Source organism: Branchiostoma lanceolatum, chromosome 4, assembly GCF_035083965.1.
Source record: "Branchiostoma lanceolatum isolate klBraLanc5 chromosome 4, klBraLanc5.hap2, whole genome shotgun sequence".
Taxonomy (NCBI): domain Eukaryota; kingdom Metazoa; phylum Chordata; class Leptocardii; order Amphioxiformes; family Branchiostomatidae; genus Branchiostoma; species Branchiostoma lanceolatum.
In genome coordinates, this window is record NC_089725.1 from 10,959,608 (window position 1) to 10,985,288 (window position 25,681).

The 25,681-nt window shown below is 39.8% G+C and overlaps 1 protein-coding gene across 4 annotated transcripts; it reads left to right on the forward strand.

Moving 5' to 3' along the window:
- Positions 1-305: 305 nt before the first annotated feature.
- LOC136432547 (striatin-3-like) lies at positions 306-25,506 on the forward strand. Of its 4 annotated transcripts, none has more exons than XM_066423911.1 (19): positions 306-598; positions 7,992-8,095; positions 9,044-9,117; positions 10,658-10,736; positions 11,216-11,386; positions 11,990-12,200; positions 13,222-13,372; positions 14,224-14,325; positions 14,863-15,000; positions 15,609-15,730; positions 16,311-16,369; positions 16,720-16,836; positions 17,597-17,644; positions 17,887-18,008; positions 18,634-18,801; positions 20,307-20,447; positions 21,055-21,162; positions 21,557-21,643; positions 22,094-25,506. In XM_066423911.1, the coding sequence occupies exons 1-19, from the start codon at positions 389-391 to the stop codon at positions 22,261-22,263; spliced, it is 2,382 nt and encodes a 793-aa protein (XP_066280008.1). In that variant the 5' UTR covers positions 306-388; the 3' UTR covers positions 22,264-25,506. The 4 variants fall into 4 exon arrangements, with proteins under 4 accessions (XP_066280008.1, XP_066280009.1, XP_066280011.1 ...); XM_066423912.1 differs by having other exon boundaries at positions 14,224-14,301; XM_066423914.1 differs by having other exon boundaries at positions 13,222-13,333.
- The last annotated feature ends 175 nt before the right edge of the window (positions 25,507-25,681 follow it).

Genomic DNA, 25,681 nt, shown 5'->3' on the forward strand with positions numbered 1-25,681 from the left:
ACGGTCCTAATGCCGACACATCCCCAATCCCGACATAGTTTGGAAAACGAATGTTACGGCGCTATGCCGCAAAGTGATCATAAGTTAGGCGTTATAAATGTTAGAAATGCATCATGATCAGCTATTATCAAAAAATTAATCGCAATTGAGGTGAAACTGTTTTTCCTTACTGTTTGCAGCAAGATTTACTTGTTGCTGTTATGTCCAAATAAACAATAAACAATTCTGCCAGATCGCAGTCTCTACCCTCACATATACGTTCACCCCCTCATTTACTGCCAATATCTCTCCCTATACTACTTCTTCGTCCCGGCATGCCCCGCGAGAGGAATCCTCGCACCCTGTAATGGCGGCCATCGAGTAAAAGCTCTTCTTCTCTGGAACACAGATGGACGACGGCTCGACTGGCAACCCGCACGCTGTGCCACCGGGCTCTAACCAACCCGGGATGATTCCCAACAAACCACAGACTCTCCAAGACGAGCAATCGCAGCAGACCAAGTACTCCATACCGGGTATTCTTCACTTCATCCAACATGAGTGGGCCCGCTTTGAGATGGAGAGGGCTCACTGGGAAGTTGAACGCGCTGAATTACAAGTAAGAAACCACACTTTATTCACTCCTAGAGGCTTTATTTGTGATCTTCACAGGCTTAGCTATGATGTGAAATCCCTGACCGCCGGGTAGGATTCATACTAAAGGGTTAGTTCCCTCCACAGTTGCAGTAAGTCCAGTACGTATATGCGAGGCCGCCATGTTGGATAGAACATGGCTTCCTGTCACTAGTGTGACACCACAGAAATTTCTGCCATTTTACAGCCACTTGTACCCCAATCTTCCCCACATGCGCACGCCAGAGCTGCTTAGATTTCTTACAGAACCCAATATGTACCGTTTGAGTGCGTCTAAGTCAGCAAATTGTAGCATATTTACTTGTCGGAAGGCCGTGTTGTGATACGAATGTGTACCAAGCTAATTAACATACTCCGCCCATATTATATCCCCTCTTTATCGCAAAACTGTTTGGGGCAGCCTTGCTTTCGTCCCGTCCTCGCCTGCTCACTCACTGTCCGCGATGAATTATTTATTTACCAACTACAAGATCTCATAATCGCTGGGCGAGGAGGGAAGGAAATTTGGTGCGAGGTTGGACGATTGAAATCACATCAGGCGCCTTGTGCCAAGACCCTACACGCCAAATATGGGCATTCTTTACTTTTCCTTTCTGAAGAACTTAATACAACAGTATGACTGTGTGAGATTACTCATCAAAATTGATATTTCATCTTCATGATTTCTTAAGAACCCGTGTTAGATTTAAAGAGATAGCGTGGGGACTCCCATTTTGTAAAGAAGGAAAATTTTGTGATCACCTGAACATAATTAATAACAATCAAAGTCCAAAGCTCAGTTTGTCAAGGGTTGGATCTGTAACTTGTAACGGTGTATGTTAAGAAGTAGTCATGACGTAACATGCAAAGAGACGTGATTTTTGTTGATATCTTGAAAGTCAGATAATATCCTATAGTTTTGAATGTGAAAATCAGTCCTGTTAGTGTTAACTGTTAATGTTGCAGCCAAGTAGCGATGATTTGATTTACCCAACAATACATAATTTTTGACATGTACTGTACTTCGTACCAATGCTGTCATTATTCATTATCATGTTCCAATGTTCTGGTTTTGTTGTTGTTTTGAAGCGAGGTGATCAAAAACAGCAAAAACGTGTTTCATTTACTGTGATATGAAAACTAATCAATGATTACTCAATGTAGTAGCCTGTCAATGCATTGTTGAGATTTTATACACACAGAAAAAAAACTTTTTACTCTGACCCTTAGAGTTAGATGTCAAAATAATACAATTTGTCTCTTTTTCTATATCATGTTATTGTATGTATAACAGGTACTGTATCTTTATTTTGAAGTTTTCAATCCCATACAGAGAATGCAATTGCTTGAACGACTGTTAAAAACTCTTTTTCCTGTGAATTATTACCAAATGGAACCTGTCGTCATCAAAATTATTAGATAGCTTCAAACGGCAGTTAGACAAAGATATGAATGGTTTAGGTGTGACAGGTCGTTCAATGTAATATACTGTAAAAGTTTGTGGGAATTCAATTTTGCGTTTGGGAGAAAATTGGGTGATTTTTAGTTTGCGGTTAAAACAAGGAGGAAGGTTTGTTGAAGGTTGAACAAGCATTTTTGTACCGGTTTGAAGTTCGCAGTGAAGAGGTGTGAACATTAAAACACCACAAAAATGTCAACATTTACAGTATTGGGGGGGTAGGCTGTCTTGATGCAAGTATTGCATCATCACAAAACTAGATCACACAGTGGTAGCCTTGACTTTTACCCATGTTCCTGAAACCTCAAGCATTCTTGGCATTATAACCTGCACCTTGTAGGTCCTACCCCCTAGTTCATATCATAAGGTGGCATTTACAAATTACATGTACAGGGTTCCCATAACCCACCTGAAATTTACATAAAACGTTCTAGATTTTAGATATATGGAACACACAGCTTGTGTGTTTGCAGATGGTTTTTCCAATTTTCCACTAAAATTTATGACAACTTCTGATATCATATGTATCATGAAAAGAAGTATTTTAAGCCCTCTATTTCAGGGTGCGAAATACCTGGTTGCACGTTGCACAGTGCAACAAGACTTCGGTTGGTGCAAGTTAATTCCAAACCCAGGTAGTGCAGTGTGCAACCTTATATTTTGAGCCAAAGATCTCAATCGGAGCTCTGGAAGCTCACAAAAACACAGTGTCACTGACTCACTCTCATAAAATTCGGTAAATCTTCAATTGAAATAAAGAAATCAATACTTTTTCGTTTTCAACCATCCAAAACCCTTCATAGATCGTGGAATTTGAGCTGAAAAAGACGAAAACACACTGCCCTCGGCTAAACAAGATGTTGTTAGGTCAATGGGAACAAAATACCATCTAATTTATATTTTGAAATATTAGTAGTATTGCACGCTACATACAAGCTTAATTTGAAGAAATCGGTGAATGTTGCTGGAGCAACCTGAAATTTGGATGTGCAACCTAGCATTTGCCCTAGGTTGCAACATGGGCAACCTGGCTCAAAAACCCACTCATTTTTTAAGTATAGACTACTACAAATGTAACACAAAAATAAGGAAGTCAATTCAGCCATATCTAGTAGGTAAATATTATGACGTAGTGGATATCATAGTGCACCATCAATTTTGTGAAGAAAAAGACGTTGGAGTGTTTACATTGCAATATTAGCCAGAAGCAATGCAGACAAGATTTTATCAGTCCCCTGAGTGTTCTTCTTGGACAGTTTTGTTTGTATACTTAAGCGGAAGTTATAGCTGGTACATACCAAGTACTATTTTGTAGGGTCCATTTATTTTAGTTCAAAATTTATGGACAGCAGGTTGATAATAATGAATATCCATGGTAAACTAGTCAAAATTGCCGGTCTGAATGAAAAGGTACACTTATGTTCTTTGGTCCATGTTATTGTGACAGACGATTTCTACTGCAGAGATCTCTTCATAGTCATACATAAGCTTGTGCTTGAAAAAAAATCACTTCGTATCAATACTTCTTGCTTTGTCTGTAACGACATATAGATGTGACAGAACATTGTGTAACTAAGGGCATCTATTCTGTAACAATCTTAATCAATGCTCTGGATGACTGCAGTAACTCAGTATATATGAGCCCTCCAACATTACTTCATATTATCTTCTGTGTTTACGTTTCTTTGAAGTTAATATCTATAATTATGCCATCACGTTGCCATGGAAACTGTACCATACCATTACTAACAGGAGCATGAACATAAAAGAATGGACTGTTCCAACTTTTTTTGGTGCTCAAAATTTACCTGGACCTCCTTACAAAAATGACATGTGTGTACTGAACTGTAATTAAGCTTAGGTATCATTTCAGTTTTGGGACCTATCTACCTGAAGCAGAGCTGTGTACCTAAACCCTGGACCCATACCTGTACCATAAATCCGGACCTGAACATCTACTGTACTTGTATATGTACCTAAACAAACTAAAACACTAGTGGTGGACACCATTTTTTAGACTGAAGATACACGCTTGACAGAGATGACAATTTTGATAACCTCACAGTTGAAAATGACGAAAACTTGCAAATAGACTTCTTTTGAGATTCCAATACATAAATCCTTGTACAAAGATGACAATTTACCACTAAAAAAGACAGTTGGCTACATGTTTAAATTACAGATAATTGACCTAACTTGTTTAGGTACATGTACAGGTCCTGTACCTAAACCGCTGTACCTGTACTGGACCTGTACCTGTATTGTTATTTCTTCATGACATAGAAGTCTTAGATAATGTTGTATATGTGGTCATCTGTCATTTTAGTGCCAGATTTACATATTTTTAACCTCAAAGCAAAACCTAGAATGTTTCCCTATTTTCAACATCATACTTGTTATATTGTCAAAATTGTCACCATTTAAATAGGGATCTACATGTAGCTATGCACAGTGTGAAAAGGTCTCCACTAGAATAGTGTATTTGTTTGTTCAGGTACATGTACAGAATTCCAGGTTCGTACCTGTACCTGAGCAGGTTAGCAGGCATAGTCCTTGTCTTTGCAGAGATTGTAATACTGTAAATGCAGAAATATTTGCGGCGGTTTTATGTTCGCGGGTTCTCGCAGCGACCATTTCACAGCGAACTTAAAACCATCGCAAACATTTTTGTCCAATACTGTAGCAGTATGTGACTATAGCGCTGCCGCAAACTTAAAACCACCGCGAACACTCCATTTTCGCCTTAGCACAAAATAAAAACCATGTGAACTTAAATGCATTTACAGTATACTTTTGTTGTACCTCAGAATGTAATGTGTACAATACAGGTAGAACTTAGAAGACAGCACCCATATAATATGTTGTATTAATGTATTTTATCTGAATCTGCCAAATTTCACTCTACTAACTGAGTCTGAATGGACATACTGTTATGAATAATACATGTACATCCGGTGTATCCAGTCATCACGGACATCATTGATAAACTGTAAATACTGTAAATACATTTACTTTTGCGGTGGTTTATTTCACGGGAGGAGGGAAAAGGATGTTTTTAACTTTGCTGTTGAGACAATTTTGTAGTACATTAGAATTACAAAACACATATTCGCACGATGTTATGATTTTGCAATTAAAGAAGTCACTGCAAAAACTGCGAAAAATAAAATCACTGTGTACATTTCAAGATTTACAGTAATCAGATTGTTAAGAGGTAATATACTGAGAGGAAAAAGGTAAAAAAACGAATTGAAATGTGTGTTTTCTCGTTATAAAGCACTATATTAAGTAAAAAGAATACAATATGGTGTGTTCCGCATCACCCTCGGTCCCAGCCCTCCCGCAGGTCAGATCGCCATCCGACCTTTGGCTGGTGCCTTGGGTGATACAGAACACATACATAAATAGGTTAAAGGTCTCCAGGCATTACCTGAAGCTTATGTTTTTAAACTAATGCTATGTAGTATACCAACACAGACAAACTCTCATGCAGGTATCGGCCTTATTGCCTTAAATCACATTTGGATGATTCAAGCCTGGGAAAGATTTCAGCATTATTTTTTAATGAGAAGGCATGATGACCATTGGCCATATTTCTTCCCCATGTTCATATGTTTGCAATATTCGAATCTGTAAAATGTGTAGTGAATACATGTAGATCTAGTGGAGGTATCAGATATAGAAGTATGGAATTTTGGGGCTCAAGAGACATATTTTCAGTTTTCTTTCATAAGGCAAGTTGTTTTACATGTCATCTTTAAAATCTAATACATGTACCCAACCCACTATTTCACCTTCTTATAACCTTCTTAATCTCATGAAGCCTACATTATCAAAGCATAATATAACTCGCTGAGTGACTCCTAAGAATGAATTCAACATGTCTAGATAGGGGACTATGACTTGATACTCAAAAGCAAAGGCCAAGGTACATGCTACTAACTGTATAGAATTATATATGCACACATGTGACATACATGTTACAAACTCCAGACTTGTGTGTTAGTTATTATGATATTATTTAGAATTAAAAGAACAGCCAGATGTTTGGAGAAGCTTGAAAAAATTAAGGAGAAGCTTGAAAAAATTAAGGTCAGTTCAATGTCATTGATGTGTCAAGCCGACATTTGTAGCTTCTAGAGAGATGTGAAAATTCTGGTGGGAGGGAGGACACAAGGCTGCATGGCCAAGACTTTCACCCAACTGAACAACAATTAAGGGTTAATGACCCGCCCCGAGGTGTATATGGTGTCATAACGCCTGGTCATGTGCTATAACCACCGAATAAAACCACTGAGTGAGCGAAGCGAACGAGGTGGTTTTATGAGGTGGTTATAGCACATGACCAGGCGTTATGACACCATATACACCGAGGAACAGGCGGGTCATTAACGTTATTATCACATAGCCTATCTAAACTGACCCTTATAAGAGAGACAAATTTCTGTATAGTACATAGATTCTTTATTTGATACTATACATGTAAAATCAATCCATTGTACATATGAGCTTCATATAATCCAATGTAAACAAGCGGTGACTTGTCTTCGAGCCCACACGGTTACAAATTGACGGGTTGTTGGACGCCTAGGTGTGGTAAGAATCGTGCATGTTTACCTCCCCTTTGCTTGTAGTTTCCCCGGATTGCTCAAGCCGGAAAAGAAATCCCACAGAAGCGTACACATATCGAGCCGAGATCATTGTAGGTACAAACTTGTAGGAATTTGGGCGATTTTGACCGTAATTCTTACGATGCCAACACATCGGTTTGGGGATATATGCTAGGAAGTTACGTGTTCCCCTGGCCTGGGGAGGGGGGCGTTTGTTTTGAACAAGGCGACATCACTTTGCCGGCAATAATAATAATTTTCGCCAGGTAAAACCCCTCAGAAACGTGAACATACCGGCCTGTGGTCCTCTTGGGTAGAAACGTAGGATGTTTCATGGGCGATTTCTTTGTCTGCCAAGATTTGCTACTTCGGGAAATACAATGTGATGAGTGGGGAGGGGAATCTGTGTGCCCGCTGCTTCTTGTTGGTCACACTCGTCAGCTTCCTTGCCCCTAAACTGCTGAAGCATGTTCCTGGGCGTCTTCCACAACTTCCCATGACCCGAAAACTGACTCAAAGTCGGCCTCTGTTAGTTCCTCGACATAAAACTGTGGGGCGGGTGATGATGCCCGACAGATTTGCAACAATCGTCTGCGGACGGTTCCACTCTCTCGGTAGGGGTGTGAAAAATATTGTTTTTAGTCCTCTCGTTTAAATTTCACTCAAATTGAAATTTGTTCATTTTTTCACGTATTCTAAGAAGAATTTGTGAATTTTGAGAAAATGTGTTTTTCTGAACAAGGATAAGAAAAAGATTAATAAAAAAGACACCCCTCTACAAAATGGAATAAGTGGTGTGTTATAGCCCGGGTGTGTTATGGCCCCATAACACATGGGCAATGGAGGCTTCTGATTGGTCGACGCCATCTAGCTATGTGATAATATACAATAATAACCAGCAGAAAGTTGGTTAGATTGTATCTCCTCGGAACCCCAAAATTGATGCAAGCATGCAAGAGAAAAAATTGGCAAAAAAAGTTGCCTCTATTATGACATTAGTGGTCAGGAAGGTTGAACAAAAAGACACAGGGTATAGTAGATTCTACATTTTTGCTCTTTCACAACATCTTTGACTATGGAATTGGCTTTGGCATTCTACGACATTAGTATCCATTTTCCGATATTTTTTGCAATTAACGGAATGTGATTGCTCAATTTGCAGCTCTTTTGTACGATATACAGTATGGTCAAATCTTCTTTTTTTGTGCTCATGGATGTCATCTGTATAATCAAATCAACATATTGAGTATTGATTGTTATATTGATTGATTGATGGATTGATTGATAATTGTTTTGTTTTCTACTTGCAGGCCCGGATAGCTTTTTTACAAGGAGAAAGGAAAGGTCAAGAGAATTTGAAGAGAGACTTGGTCCGAAGGATAAAAATGTTAGAATATGCCCTCAAACAAGAGAGGTAAGTCACTCTTTCCTAATTGTAAAGATTGTCTTAATCTATTGTGTCTACTACTACTACTGCTTCTAGTATGATGCATTCCAAAGTTACCTCAAAATCTTTTTAAAGATGTGCCACTTATTTTTGTCACAAAGAAGAAACAAAAAGAATTTTTGTGGTCCATAGATTTATAGTGTGATCGTTAAAAGCAAAACAGTTATATCCACATGTTGGTTGACTCTTTTAGTGAATCTATAGATGACATATTATGATATAAGGGTGACCATCATGAGAACTTTTTTCAGGCCGAATTTCATTGCGTTAGAGTTCCATACCTTTGCCAATAATCAGTGTCTCATAAATAAAACTTAAGCAAATTTTCATAAGGAATATCCAATGATGCTCAAATGTACATAACATGCATGTCACAAATATGATGAATTTCTGGTCATTTACCATTGGGCTATTGTAGTTTTCTTATCATATTGATTATGCAAATACCGTCCTGATTAGCATAATCAATGTCCATTGGTGGTCCCAAGTGTGAAATTTTGTGAGACCAAGCAAAAAGTGGTTGTCATGATCAGGCAGTGATCTTCTAAAGGTGGTCGCACAGGTTCTAGTTCTACAAGATGTCATGTTTGCTGGGCAGTCAATCAAGATAGACCTCCTGACTGCTTTTCCTTAGGGACTAGGATAGATTAGAGTACTGTAACTTCTGTTATTTTCGCTGTGGTTTTATTTTATGGTAGGAGGGAAAAGGAGGTTTTGCGCTGTAATTTGAATTCATGGTTAAAACAATTCTGTAGTACAGAAGTAATTGAAAACGTATATTCGAATTCGTAGTGAAGAGGTCAATGCGAAAAACATGAAAATAAAAACCACCCGAAAGTTTAGAGACTTACGGTAGATTACTCCGGAAGAGACAAGCTGTAGTGATTCAACTGTGCTGCATTCTTTCTTCCACAGAGCAAAATACCATAAGTTGAAATACGGAACAGAACTGAACCAGGGGGAAATGAGACCACCAACCCCTCCTTCAGGTTAGTTACACCAGATTTTGTACTACCATGTTGTAGAATATAGTCATTAGGTCCTGATGATATTTATTTGTCTATCAAAATAGCAGTTTGACTAGTAACATCCCCTTTTCATTAGAGGCTGCACCCACTTAGCGACCAAAGATTTGACAGGTTGCATATTTCATAGAGAGAGAGCAAATCTTTTTGCATATTGTATGTTTTCTGCTCTTTTACATCATAACTTCACATCTTGCATTATATTCCAATTATAAAAATCAAGAGTCATACAAATCTGATTTTGGTCACTCAGCAATCGCCATCTAGTGGAAAGGCACGTATGTTTACATCAGTACATTGATGTGTCCATGTTTTTGTTTTGCATTTGTATGTTTTGACTTGTGAGGTTTGGAAAGACTATGGGATTGGTCTATTGTTACACTGTTTTCCACATGGATATGATTTCCATACAAATTTTGAATTGCTTTTACTTGTAAGGAGGTACCTGCTGCTTTGTGAAAATGCAAATTTCGCTAAGGATCCAAATCCAATGTGTTGTAGGATCTGTTATAAGGGTTTCCTAAAAGGGTTTGGTCACATTCCTTGTATGATAAGTTTATAACAACTAATTGAGGGCATTCTTAAGACAGTCCTGGGTGTTTCATACAAAATTCAGCGGTTTTTGTGATGACAAATATGCAATAAATCATTATATATATAGGAGCCTCCCTCAAAATCTGACATCCAAAAAAAAGTTGTCCAATGACTGTGACTGCATGTTAATTAGTCTAAATGATGAAGCTAAGAGACCTCCCATGAGATGTATCAAATCTGCCAACAACTCAGAGAATCTGGGTCAGTTGTTTTTAGCATCATTGTCTGTACAGTTTTCAACAAGTAGAAATGATCTCAATGAAAAGCAACCTGCAGGCTGACCGATTTGAGCTTCTCTTGGATAAGCAAAGGTTCAAACAAACAAACAAACAACAAAACAAACCTCCAATCAGCAAGATGATATGTTTTATGATATGCTGTATTTCATATGATTGTAATGTATTAGTTGAAACCCTAAAAGGTGTACCCTGGCCCACCCGTAGAATCCCTTCCACTTCAGTAGTATATGGCCCAAATATTTACTTGACACAGACTGATTAAACCAATATGATAACACCCTTAGGTACTAGATTCCCTTTTCTCCAGTAGTATCAGGGCTCAAAATACTGGGTACATCTGCACTTTTGTGCACCAAAAATTGGAGCTGTGCACCTAATTTTTGACTGCGGGTACACCAGTGCACCTGGATATTTTTGTAGGCAAGTATAGGGTAAAGGTGCACTTGTAGTATACAGAATATTCTTGAAAGAAAAAGCAATATACTGTTTCTTGTATTTTGTTTGATGTATTACTTGTTTAAGATTTTGAAGCTATAGAATAACAGATAGCAGTTCTCAATTATAAGTTAGTCAGTCACCTATACCCAAAAATGAATTTCAAGTGTGATACTGTATGGCTTGACAAAGAATGTTTAAAACAAGATGCTAACACTGTTTTCCCCAAACATCAGATGAAGAGAGAGAAACAGACTCACCCTTGTCACAGAACAGTCAGGTGACATGGAGACAAGGCAGACAGCTACTCAGACAGTGAGTTCATTTCCTTTTTACTTTCATGTTACAGTACACGTTATACACATTGTAGGTCATACTGATAGATACAATGCGGTGTATTCGGTATTGCCCCAAGGTACCTGCTTGACCGCGGAAAGTTGAGAGAGTTTTGTGTCCTCAAAAAAATAAGTTGTAGCAACATCGACCACAACCTCCGAATCTGGTAGTGGAATTTTCGACAGCAGCGCAACTGGCACACTTGAAATGCATTCTATAGAAGCCTTTGTGATAAAAGTAGAAGCCTGTGTGATAACCAAATTATCGCCAGGTCCGAAACACCCATATTGAACGTTGTTGTGATGTGAATCTTCAATATTAAATTCCATCTTAATGCCTTTTACTTAAGAATAGCTTAATCATGTACTTGTGTTGTCTATAAAACCATCTTTATAGTACTTTTCCATTCCATTAAACTATTGACTCATCATTGTTTTCTTGATGTCAATGTTCTTCAGGTATTTACAAGAAATAGGCTATTCAGACACCATATTAGACGTGAGATCGAACCGCGTGCGGACGTTGTTGGGCCTTACGCCAAACGAGTCCACCAAACAGGACGGCGAGGCTGGGGAGGTCCTCGTGAACGGTGAACAGGAGAGGGAAGCCCGCAGAGATGCAGACAGGAGGTACGGTTGATTGGACATTAGTCCTCTTTCTCTATAATTACTCCCCCCCCCCCCAATCAGGCCCCATGCAAAATGAAGATATAGTTTTTTTAATCTTTAGCACCCCTGGGTGCATTGCGATGATACTTGGTACGTGTGAAAGTTTTGTGAACCCCATGGTCAAAGTCAATTGTGGGCCTCCTGGTGACCAACCTTTGTACTGCAGCAAGACTTTTTTTGGATCTTAAGTCGTGGACATGCTGTGGTCTTGTTAAGTATGAAGATTCTAGACACTTTTTCTGCGCACAAAGTGATTAAGTGCTTGCCAACAAGTTTTCGATCAGCTCTCTGATTTTTCTCGAGTTACAAAATGACCCGAAACCTATGTCACGTGACCTGTACAGAAGTGTGACGTCAGTAACAGGTCAAAGGTGCCCAGCAGACGCTATCATCTCCCGTAGGAGCTAGGATTGATTGCACAGTCGGAAGACTACAGTCCAACTATAGTTTACACAGTTAGTTAACCTTCCCCCTTCTGCCTAACTCTGTAACCAATAGGGCATTGGGTGCCAAACGGCTACTTCAGTGTGCTAAAGGTTAACACTGTGTGTGTGTTTACTCCAGGCCAGTAGAGAAGAAGCGAGCGGGGATACCGGAGATTGACAGCGAGGCGTCAGTGTTGGCCACGTTTGACTTCCTGTCGTCGGAGGCCGTGGATGACGAGGACGAGGAGAACCTGAGCGACGGGGAGGAGGACGGCGGCGCGGCGGATGACGAGTCGGAAGATCGCGAGCAGAGGAGGAGGAGGGAAAAGGGGAAAAAGGCGCTAGTACAGGTGAGATGGCTGCGCACTATCACGTCATGGGGCAGTGATGATGTAAGAAAAGGTGACGGTGATCTCAAACCAGTTTAGCTCAATAAACTCAGATCAGTCAGAAGAGCTGATTTTCCACTGGTCATGACAAAAAATTCATGTTATGTACAGTATTTACAGGTCTATTGTACTTAGGAAATTCTTCTAGATCTTATAAACAATAAACCACAACTCTGAAACATGATTGAGAATGAAAATGTTTTGTTGTTGTAACTCTGACAGATGATGGAGAATGAGAATGTGTTGTTGTTGTTGTTGTAACTATGGCAGATGATAGAGAATGAGAATTTGTTGTTGTTATAACTCTGACATATAATGGAGAATGAAATGTTTTGCTGTTGTAGCTCTGACAGATGATGGAGAATGAGAATGTGTTGTTGTTATAACTCTGACATATAATGGAGAATGAAATGTTTTGTTGTTGTAACTCTGACAGATGATGGAGAATGAAATGTTTTGTTGTTGTAACTCTGACAGATGATGGAGAATGAGAATGTGTTGTTGTTGTTGTTGTAACTCTGGCAGATGATAGAGAATGAGAATTTGTTGTTGTTATAACTCTGACATATAATGGAGAATGAAATGTTTTGCTGTTGTAGCTCTGACAGATGATGGAGAATGAGAATGTGTTGTTGTTATAACTCTGACATATAATGGAGAATGAAATGTTTTGTTGTTGTAACTCTGACAGATGATGGAGAATGAAATGTTTTGTTGTTGTAACTCTGACAGATGATGGAGAATGAAATGTTTTGTTGTTGTAACTCTGACAGATGATGGAGAATGAAATGTTTTGTTGTTGTAACTCTGACAGATGATGGAGAATGAGAATGTTTTGTTGTTGTAACTCTGACAGATGATGGAGAATGAGAATGTTTTGTTGTTGTAACTCTGACAGATGATGGAGAATGAGAATGTTTTGTTGTTGTAACTCTGACAGATGATGGAGAATGATATTTTTTTTTTGTTGCAACTGTAACAGATGATGGAGAATGAGAGCCTGGCAGGAATGGAGGATGTGTTGGCGGACCCAGAGACAGAAGAGGCCCTGGCAGAGTTTGACTTCCTGGTATCCGAGGCAGGCGAGGGTGCAGGTGAGGCCAAGAGCACAGACGGTGCCGAGTGGGGGCTAGGTAAGGTGCTGCCCTTCTTATTCCCATCCTCATCATCATCATCACCATCATCAGAGTACAGTGGTAGAACCAGTCGAGCGAGGAAAATAAGTTAGTTCATAGTATGATACATTGTGGGTAACATGTCAAAATTGAAGGCCCCTGGCCATTCTTTATATATTGCCAGGCGCCTTCAACTTTGAAGTATTACCCACAATGCGTCAAACTGCGCATGCACACTCCAAAGTGTGGACTAGCTTATTGTGTACATTTGTTTATGCTTCATTGCCAATTTGTTTATGCCATACAAACAGCTTTGTGTTTGGTGCAGTTCCTTTATCATATTGCATGTATACACGCTGTTGCTGCATTTTGAAATTTGCCAAATAGTGGAGCTAAGCAAACAAGGATATGCCTTTGTTTCCAGTCAGGGGCAAGAAGCCCAAAGCAGTGTAAATTGTTTTTAATGTTAACCGGGCTATTAGCTAGCAGGGGGTGTCTTCTGGATACCCTACAGTAAGAAAACAAAGATATTAGACACCCTCATTTTGCAGACGACATCCAGACGACACCCTGTTTGCCTGGTAATTACATACACATGAACATGTGTTCTCCACACACATATACTGCAACTGTTCTTTTTTTCCTCATACCAGACATTGGGACAGCATGAAAATAGTGATTGACATTCAAAACTACTGGTTGATTGTTAATCAATAGAAAACATTGAGGAAATCTGATCACCATACCCCCCTCCCACACCCAATTTTTGGATGCCCTCTCTATAAAAGCTAGCTATAAGCCTGATGTTAACTGATGCTATATTTCTCGAAGTTAGAAAATACATTCCAAACTTTTGTGTTGCCCATTAGACAAGTCCCCCACAACAGAAGAATGGGCCATGGACAAGAACTTACTGAACAAACTCAAGGAGGAATTCAAGAAAGAACGTAAGACCAAGAAAGGAGCTAAGCGTAAGTTTTTGTCTAGGTGTCGGTCCTTTGTTCAGTCTGTTGTTATGCCTTCCATCCTATGTTTTTATGTTGTTGTTTTTTGTGTGACTAGAATAGATGTTGTGGCATGTTCGATGTAGGTAAAACTGTATGTCTACTGTACATGTATATGCAAATGAAAACACTAATACCAGTCACAATAAGACTTTTTTTAAGAGAAAACTCTGTGGTTTTAATACTAACAAAGTAATAATATATACAGGCATATTGAGTAAAGGTAGGTTCTCGGAAGTTGATGTGTTTCAATAGTAAAATATAACACAATAATAGACAAATGATGGTAATTTAATGTATTTAAAACTTGTTAGTCTTAATACAACTCAAAGTTATGGACTCAAAAATCAAACCTGGTCCAATAGAAAAGTAGACACTGTATGCCAGCATGTTAAAATTAAATCAATTTGCTCACATCTAGTCTACATTGTGTAAAGGTAATGAAAATGTGTGCAAGAAATCATGGTTGGATAGATGCATTTGGTAAAGCTGAGTATTTTGCAGGCCCCAATCGCTCGACACTCCAAGCCATGTTGGCAAACCTGGGTGGGGACGATGACATTGTTATGCCCGCCGGGGGCCCCCCAAGGAGTGCAATCAACAACCCCGACTTGGGGCCTCTGGATGAACCAAGGAAAGAAGGTATGTCTGGAAAACTTCTTCTGGTTAGGTTATCAGAAGAGTAATTTATAGCTCTGGCATCTATGCTGGCTCTCTTCCCCCCAAGCGGTTGTCCAAAAGAGTTTTGAGTCCGCTACTGGTGATCATGCCCATCTTCATTTGGGTTGATATCCAACTCTACTCTCCCCCTCCTGAAGAAGCATTCTTGCTATCCTCTGTTGATTTCTATCACCAGTAATCTTTCCATGGACTTTGTCAGTGCCCCACATGCCTAGGAAACATCCATCTGATGTAGCTTTGCTTCTGTTACATGTTACTATTAGAGTGATGGTAACTGTGGTTAAGTAGCATGCGTAGTCCAGTTGGTAGTGACCCTGCCTCTGGACCAAGCAGTCAATGACTTCGAATCCCGGCTGTTGTCACTTACACAACATACATGCTACTGGAAAGGGACACTGTCCTTGTCGAAAACAGCTAGCCAAATTCACCGGTACAATGAACCTCTAAATGTATATAGCATCTGAACTGTCTGTCATGACCAGTGGGAGATTAGCTCAACTGTTAATTGAGTTCACTAAGCTAAACTGCTTCTAGATAACTTTCACTCTCAACTGTACTTTCCCCCACAGGCCCCAGAAGAGCAGTTTTAGGGGTAGGTGGGCCGGAAGAGGAGTCGTTGGAAGCAGCGCTCGGACTTGGCGACCTGGCAGGACTGACCGTAACCAATGAAGCGGAACCCCTTCAGTATGATGTAAGAAACCACAACACCATACTTGTTTATCTCTTCTTTTTTTTATCTTAACCTTTAGCACTCTGAAGTAGTTGTTTGACACCCAATTCCCTATTGGTTACAGAGTTAGGCAGCAGGGGGGGAAGGTTAATTAGATTGCTCAGTGCAAGGCCTAGAGACCACTGGGCACTGAACTACGTTTTTGGCAGCTATAGGTGACTATGCTAGAAGATGGCAGTAAACATTAGTTTTGAAGGCTTGTGTGTTGACATTTGCAGGTAAAGACATGTCAGGGTGAGTGTTTCATAAGTCCATAGAAAGAAGCTGTTGATGTAGAAAGGACTTTGAGACTTGCTTGATTCTGTGGAGACTCCACCGACTACTCAAACTAGCATGGCTAATCTCAGAAGCTGACACCAGAATGTAGGATGAGATAAAATTGCGGTAATGTACAGAACAGTTGGGTGATACCAGAATGTTGTAACATTTGTCATGGATGAAACAGCAGGATGAGACCAAAATGCTGAATTGTGTTTGTAGGGAACTACAACATGACTCGTATAATCTTGATACTATTCCTGTATTTTTGTACAACCAACAGGTAGCAGCAACAAAAGAAGCGTTTAGGAAAACATGGAATCCAAAGTACACATTAAGAAGGTAAGAATTTTTCATTGTTACTAGTTAAGCTATCATTGTTGTTGAATACTGTGAATCGCTTTAATATAGCGGCAGGAAAATATAGCGGTTGGGGGAAAATGGAGTAGGTCATGGCACTTAATTTTAACAGTGGGAACAAACATTACTGTCTCAAATATTAGTGATTGAATATTTGAGATGATGAAATTTTAGCTGTTGACTAGTGACCGTTAAATCAGCTAAAATTAAGTTACAGTTAACAAATAAAACATGTATACAATGTAATCAGAAAATTATTTTGATGTCATATAGACATTTGGTGATGCCCTTTGGGAAAAGCTCCTTATGTCCTTCTTGCTCCCCTCCTGTAGTCACTTTGATGCGGTCCGTGCGCTGGCATTCCATCCCATCGAGCCTGTCCTGATCACCGCGTCAGAAGACCACACCCTGAAGATGTGGAACCTACAGAAAACGGTTCCAGCCAAAAAGTGAGCCTCTTTAGTTGTAGTGCTGTTTTCTTTAGGACCTCTCAACCACAAAGGCATGATACCCTGTATGTGCATTACCGATAAGCTACGGTAACCATAGAATTGTTTCACATACGAAAACTCCTTATCCCTTGTAGCATGAAGTGAAAAAAAAAACATAAAGATAAATGCATTTACATATATCATATGTTGCTGCCAACAAATGAGAGGTTATACAGTAATATCTGACTGGCCAGACTGATTACTATGTAATGTCAGGGCTTGAAATTCATTTTTGGAAATAGGTGCACTGGTGCACCCAACCCAAAAGAATTAGGTGCACAGAAAGAATATACTGAGTGCACCACATAGAATAGAGTTGAATGTCATCAAAACGCTCTTAAGAACTTCAATCTGTAATTCTATAGCTAACCTTAAAATTTCAAACAAGTGATACATCAAATAAAGTACAACAAAGGGGTAATTTGCTATTTCTGATACTTACATTTCAAGAATATTCTGTATGCTTAGTGTACAATAGTGCCTTTACTCTGTAGCCTACAAAAATATCTAGGTACACCCACAGTCAAAAATTAGGTGCACAGCTCTAATTTTGGGTGCGCACGGGTGTACATGCACCCAGTTTTTTGAGCCCTGAATGTTATTAAGCACAAATGTTTTGACTAGTAGCTGTTTTGGCAGTAGCTGTAGTATCTATGTCAGTCAGCCGTTATGTGATTTTATTGGGAAGATGACTTAACCTGTTGATCTATCGTTGCAGGAGTGCCTCACTAGATGTGGAGCCAATCTACACATTCAGAGCACACTCGTGAGTAGTCCTTCCACCAACCAGGGTTACAAGCTTTCTGTAGCGATTTAAGACATGATTATTGTCATATTAACTTAAGTCATGGTCATCCTTTTTTTTGGTCGTTCAAATGTTGTTACATCATCCAGTCATCTAGTCCTTTAGATATGGTTTATTGTAAATAGAAACCTTGAGTTTATTGAAGTAATTTTTCCCTTGAAATGGTGCTAAAGTAATCCCGTTGCTGATTGGTTGTGTTGCAGAGGCCCAGTGACCTGCCTGTGTGTGAGCTCCAATGGTGACCAGTGTTACAGTGGCAGTACAGACTCCACCATTAGATGTTGGAACATCCCCAGCCCCAACATTGACCCTTATGATGCTTTTGGTAAGAATCAAGAAGTAGCAGTAGTTGGTAGTAGTAGTAGTTATTAAAAGACTGTAGTTGTAGTAGTTAGTATCCAGTATTTGATTATACTGCTGCTGGGGTCCCTGGCACATGGGTGGGCAGCAGTCGGCTAGTCTTCACTTGGCATTTCCAAGCAGCTCTGTCCAGCGGGTCCACACTGGTGAGGCCGCACACTTTGATGACCTTCTCGACACACTCCATCCAAGATTTCCTCGGTCTACCACGCCCAAGTTCCATGACACAAATCTCACACATAGTTAATGCAGATTTTAGAACAGTAGCAGAAGTTTGTAGCTTCTACAGGTTTGGAGCCACTTACAAATAAGGCCATGTTGATTTGATTATATGGATGACATCCGCACGCGTATCAATTTTTGTCCATTAAAACGATTCGGCTAGCTGCAAAATGAGAAAATGTATGCTGTAAATTGCAAATAGATATTTCGGAAAAACAGATACTTATGTCGTAGAATGCCAAAGTCAATTCCAAAGTCAAAGAAGAAGATGTGAAAGAACACACTGTCTTGTACTATGATCTTTTTCTTGTGCCAGAGTATACAAAAAGTTCCATTTGTGCTAAAAGTCATTAACTCCTGTTCTGCAGACCCAACAGTACTTGGCCAAGCCCTGGTTGGACACACTGATGCCATCTGGGGCGTGACCATCCACTCCGTCAAACAGCAACTCCTGTCATGCTCGTCCGACGGCACGGTGCGGTTATGGAGCCTACAGAACAAGTCCCCGCTACTCAACACTTACACTGCCGAGAAAGGTGGGGGAATCCTTTACTTCATCTGTTTTCATTTTGGCGACGCCTCAGGGGCGAGCCAAGTTTCTACTATATTGTGTGCAGATTGCAAGAATTCTAGGAATTGTACAGGAATGTGAAGGTCCATGGGACGATAACTCAAGAATGCTTTGATGAATTGTCTTCATATTTTGTAGGTGGGTAGGTCTGCAGGAGACCATGTAATGATTGGATTTTGGGCCCCCTAGCGACTTTCTATGGTACTGCAGGGGAACTTTCACTTTTCAAATCTCGTCTTCTGAACGTGCTTTAGTCATGATTTTTAAGTGGTGGATAGCTCTTTGTTAAAGAAATATGTCCTGTAGATTTGGACCCCTTAGCGGCTTTTTCTGGAACTGCAGGAGCTGATTTTGACTCAAACTTTGAAAGAGAATAACGCAAGAAGGGGATGACGGATCATCATAATTTTTGGTGTGTAGATAGCTTAAGTGATGATTTACATAATCATATGCCAATTATGCAAATCAATATCTGATATGCATAATTAATGAGGACAGTTAATAAATCAGCTGCATTCTATTATAGGACTCTCAAACACATGACATATGTGACTGAGAAAGAGATAGATATCGATACATATCAATTATGCAAATTAATACGTAATTTGCATAATTTATGACAAAATACTATAAATCCATAGTGGTAAATGATGGGGATTTCATTTTTGCACCATTTGGAACTTAAGTAAATGTGGCCACTATTAGACACAAATCTTGCATATGAGGGCCTCATTTACATAATTTATGAGGAAATGGTACGATATCTTTTTTTGTGAAAACAAGATTTTCATACATTGGACAACTTGTGTTAATTTGGTAAAGAAGGTGATCGACTGATATGATTTATGCGAGTTCCTTATTTGCATGTGGGCTAAAAACGAAAACGTTAACAGAGACCACCGTCGCCATGACAACATCTTTTTATGTTGCCAATCTTGTTGAGTATGTTATTAATCATGTTGCACTCGTATTGTAATACTTCTTGTCACCGTTAATGTTTTATAATGCTTATCAAATATGCTTAATTTGTAATATACTGATCTGTATCCGATTTTTGTCATATCTTGAGTTGTACCTCATGTTTTCTCAGTTTTATTTAATACCTGGGCTGGGATAACATTCGATCAGGGTGTTCCATCCTATTTTATTGCACGAGCTTCCATAGATTATTTAGAATTTGCATTTCAAGTGTGCTGGTTGCGCCGCTGTCGAAAATTGGAATACCGGATTTAGAGGTTGGAATCGATGTTGTTAACATTTTTTTTGTTCGAAGACACAAAACTCTCTCAACGTCTGGCGCATTTGGAATTAAAATGTGTTCTTTTTTTTAGGTGGGTATGACAGAAATAAGAGAAGCCATTTCCTTTGGGTTTGTGTTGGATCATGATTCATGAGTAATGTTTTCCGGAACTATTTTCGTCTGAGTCGCGATGAGTTTAGCGTTGATGTTCCCAATCTCCTGTCCCTTAGATGACGGGGCTCCCACGTCCGTGGACTTCGTGCGGTGCGAGCTGAGTCAGATGGTGGCGGCGTACAGCTCGTCGGTCGCCGTGCTGTACGACCTGGAGACCGCACAGCCGGTCGCCAAACTGGACGCCAGGCAAGGCTCAGGTACGACACAAGCTAACATGCAGGACTGTTGTGGTTTGATTGAATTAAGATAGAAGTTAACAAAGTTAGTCTGTACCTAATAGGCTATTAGCTAGCTGGGCGTCTTCTGGACGTCCTTCACTAAGGGAAACAAAGAAATTAGACGCCCCACTTTTGCAGGGGACTCCCAGAGGATGCGCTGTTTCCCTGGTAATTATATACACATGTACATTTGTTCCAGGCACATACACACTGCAACTGTTGCTTTTTCCTCATACCAGACACTGGGACAGCGTGAAATTGATTGACATGGAAAGCTACCGGTTAATTGTTAATCTATAGAGCCCATTGGGGAAGACTGGTCTCCCTGAAGCTAAAAGCCTGGTACCTTATGGCATACTTTTTTTTTAATGTCGCTATCATGACTATAAAAGCCCTGATGGCAAGTAGATGCTTGAAAGGATTTTAGTCAATACTGTGTGAAAGCTCTGTCGAGAAATATCACCTGAATCATTAGCCATGTAGAAATACTCGTTTTAATGTTTGTGGACATGAGGAATGGAAATGTAGAAAAATGCTGTTAATAATTCTGAGTTTCTGCTGACCATGTTGCTGCCCCCCTCCCCAGATTCGGGCGTGTCGTGCCAGATCAACAGAGTGGTGGCTCACCCCACGCTGCCCATCACCATCACAGCACACGAGGACAGGCACATCAAATTCTTTGACAACAATTCAGGTCGGTATATTAGAATCACATAAAAGCCCACACCAATAGACCGATCCTAACTGTCCATCACAATTAGCAGTTCGACCAATGAGAGAGTGGCTGGATGTCCGTCCAAAATGTGAATTTTCATGTTTTTATTTTGAATTTCTATGTTTTCATGTAAATGTTGTTGTAATTTTTTGTTCAAGGACACAGAAGTTTCTAAACTTCTGGCGCATTTTGCATTGAAGTATATGTGTTTTTTGGGATGGGTATGACATACAACAGGTCGGGCTGGTACCTGGGTGATACGGAATACACCATGTTGTATTGATCCTAACCCTATAAGCTGACTGACGTCCCCCAATTGACAAGCCCAGTGAAGATATAGAAGTGTGATTTGCATGTCTCCTGTCTCCTGCAGGTAAGATGGTGAACACCATGGTGGCCCACCTGGACGCTGTGACCAGCCTGGCTGTGGACCCCAACGGCCTCTACCTGCTGTCAGGAAGTAAGTCTTTCTGTAGTTTTATCTACAAGTATTGGTCATATTTTGTAGGTGTAGGTATACATTCTGTGTCTAGTCTGCAGAAGGCCTCAGCAAAGATAACAGAAGAAAGCATTCCTCACATGTATCTGCAATACACTGATTTTCAGATCAAGCTGTTTCTGGATAGAATGATTTGTCATCATGGGCAAAAGAAGTGTGGCATGTTAGGCTGATCAAGGATACACTACAGCTACTGTGAATGTATTGAAGTTTGCTGTGGTTTTAAGTTTGCAGTTTTTGCAGTGACCTTTTCGCAGCGAACTAAAAACCACTGCAAAAATGCTTGTTTTGTCTTCTGCCCGCTACCCTATTGTTTAAACTGTGAACTAAAAACTACCACCAACACCCCCCTACGAAATTAAATCACTGCATACATTTTACAGTAACTTACAAACTTGTGTGTCCACATAGGTCATGACTGTTCCATCCGGCTGTGGAACCTGGATAGCAAGACCTGTGTACAGGAGATCACCTCTCATCGGAAGAAGTTTGACGAGTCCATTTTCGACGTGGCGTTCCACCCTTCGAAGCCATACATTGCCAGTGCAGGAGCGGACGCCCTGGCCAAGGTGTTTGTATGATGTCTACAGGTGCTCTGTATACTGTTTGATGGTCTGTTTTTAGCATCACCTGTATAGGTACTTCCTGTCCTGAACTACTGAGCCACAGCATCCCTACTTCCAGGTGGACAGAGCTCCGAAGTGACGTGTGTTGTGGAGTGGAGAAAAAATGGCACCCTTTTACCAGCTTTTTATATATATTTGGCAAACATTGTACTACTTTCAAGACATACTTTTTAGACATACACTTGCTATAAGGGTAGTGTGATTTTTAGTTTGCCAGCTTCTGTAAAGATTTGCAGTGTTCTGATGGAAATAATCCGAAAGATGTAAGCTGACTGCACCCAACCAAATGTTTAGAGAATGTAAAATGAAGCATGAGTCTGCACCAAAGGAAGTGGGGATGATGCTTGGTTTGTATGCAGATGTGGTAGCCTGAAACAAAAACAGGGAACAATTCCAATTGTTAATACAGCAAAAAAATAATGAATAGTACAAAAAAAATGGTCAATGCCTCATTTGACTTGTTGTGAACAGTTCTTGCACATAGTACCTGCTTTTTAATGTTACTGAGATAAATTTTCCATTGATTTTCTGAAGTGTCTGTTTTCTGACACTCAAGGAAGGACACTCAGATGCAGTTGGCTTTTTGTTTTTTAAGGTAGAAGATTTGTCCAGAATTTGTAAAACTTTGTAAACCAGTGCTAGTCTCTACATGGGTTATAAGGTATAGCATGTGTAACTGTACAGGGGATTCCAGCTTACAGTGGGCCTGGCTTCCAACATTTTGTGGCAGAGAGAATGGAGAGGTACTAAAAAAATCCCATCTCGCTTGTCTCTGTAATTCCAATAATAGGACTCCCAAAGCGCCAGGCATCTACATGTACCTACCACACTCCCTCCCTTTCCCAACTTTTACTGTACAGAACAATTTTTCCTTTGGACCTTACTACTCTGTGGGCAAATGAAAGTAGAATGTGCAGTGACATTATTGGAGCCACCCCCCATTCCAATCAAAAGCAGCATTTTGAAAGTGTTGTGTGTGTGTATACAAATGTTTTTGGCGACACCCCAGGGGCGGAGGTATTTTTTAGCCAAGTATATGAAGGGCCTTGAGGAAGCAAGTCTGCCTGGCGGTTATGGAAGTTCCCGATTGTTTGCTAAAAATGTCAGTGAAGTGGTCGAGGTTCTATTACTTGTAGGTGCATTTCTGTAGGTAGCCATGTGTACTAACAACGGAATGTATCGTCCATAACTGCCAAAGAAATGTTGCTCATTTATGACATTAAGATACTCAGAAGCAAAACTGTAGGTATTTTTATATAAAATTTTTGGGAGACTCTGTTGATTGAGCATTACTGCATGCATGCCTGGTGTGTTACACATGGACCATATGACCTAAAGCATGCCAGAAAGGACCATGGGACTAACATTAAGGTTGCCATGACAACTGAAGTGCACACAATCATGTGAAAAGATTGACGTTGTCCAAAATGTCTGTAAGGAGGAAGAGGGTCGCAAATCATTATAATTTGATAATACTACGACTATGTAATTTCACTAAAAATGGGCAGTAGTACTTGTAATTTTTTTCACCGTACTTTGTAGAAGTGGATTGATTTTGGGGTAACTAATGATAGCTATTTATTTCTTAAATTGTATTTCCTGTACTGACTAGTCATTAAAGGCTCTGAAAGTACATCCTATGATGTCATATGATATCCATATATACGAGTCTTCCTTAAATAGATAACTCTCGACAGGTAGCAACAGGGGTAGGCCTGTTACATGCCTTAGTAATGATTGTATCATGTGCACCACAGCCACTACAGGGACTTGCTTAGCTCTCACATGCAACATCAGATTTAAACCTTCCCTGGAACAGCCTATTGCTGTGTAGAGGCACCATAGAAGCCTGATATAACATTGATTACAGTAAGGGAGTGTCAGTTGGAGCAGGCACATGGCAGAGTCCCAGGCTCCTGTGAGCCCCCCTTTCCACTAGACCGCAATCACTAAGCGACCATCATTGGATTTGTGTGAGCCTTGGTTTTATAATTGGAATACTATGCTGCATGATGTAAAATTCTGGTGTAAAACACACAAAACTTTTAAAAATCGTTCATTGTCTATGAAATTTGTTGGACGACCAGTCGAATGTTTGGTCGCTCAGCGGTTGCAGCTCTAGTGGAAATGGGTGTTATAGTGATGGTGCTCGGTGTATATTACCACTAGTCGCAGGCATGTGTGGAGGAATAACATGCTACACCAAGCCACTTTCCAGTTGGTGTGGGCAGTCTTGAATGTTACCCACCGGATATAAAGTAACCTGGAAAATAACTGTACACCTGTGTGTTTCATCATCACTGTGCTAGGTCAAATTTCTCTTTTTTTTAATGGCTCCTTAGGCCACACCAATTTGATTTCTTGGTTCACAGATAAGCCGACTTTTTTTTTGGAAAAAAAAACATAATTATGTACCATTCAAATCTTAGATTTTAATCAACCACAAAATCCTCATATTTTAGTACAAACAGTTGAAGAAAGTCCTTGTCTTCCTAGTCTTGAAAAATGTTTTTATTTCATTTTGTTCATGTACTAAAAGTGCAAAATTCATTGTTTGAAATTGTGTATTGACTTTCTAGATCTGGTATTCTCCAAGCAGAGGTTTCGATCAGGGGGTTAGGAGTGCCCATGACTTTCGATGTCTGCCTCCCTTTGTAAAGGGTGACGTTAAAAATCGTGTTCACACCAAACCCCCCTGACCGAAACCTCTTCTTGGAGAATAACATTCTGGTACATGAAGCATTCAGTCTTTCACAAGAGGCATCTTTTTATTCCACCCATTGATGTTCTGCAAAAATCTAAATACCAAGAAAAATCTAATTGGTGTCACCTATTTTTAGTGATTATGCTGAGAAAGCTGAGAGCATTAACATGCTTACAACACACCTCCACAAAAAGGTTTAGGAATGATATTATGAACTGATTCTTCCATGTAATCAAACAGAATTGAGATAAAGTTCCTTACAGATGCATAGGTGACATTACCTTTTAAAGGGTAGAGAATTGAGCATTTGAAACACTTCTCTGGAAATTTCATCTGTTGGATGTACAGTAAAGATTGTTCACAGGTCTGGCTGTTAGGCACATATGGAAGTTAAGTATTTTGTTGCACCTGTCTATGCAGTATGTATCAGTTTGTTATTTTGCTCTGAACATGGGAAACCTGTATATTAAAACATGGCATTGTCCTCCATTCAAGAGACGGGCTAGATCACTTGTTCCATCGGCTCTTGACACGTTTTCAAACAGCATACTCCCATCTACAACAACACACTTCTATGAGACAGTAAAACATGATATTGCACAATAATACAACAATACCTTATAATAAGTTACATAGATAAATTAAACATTTTCCATAAACATGAACAGA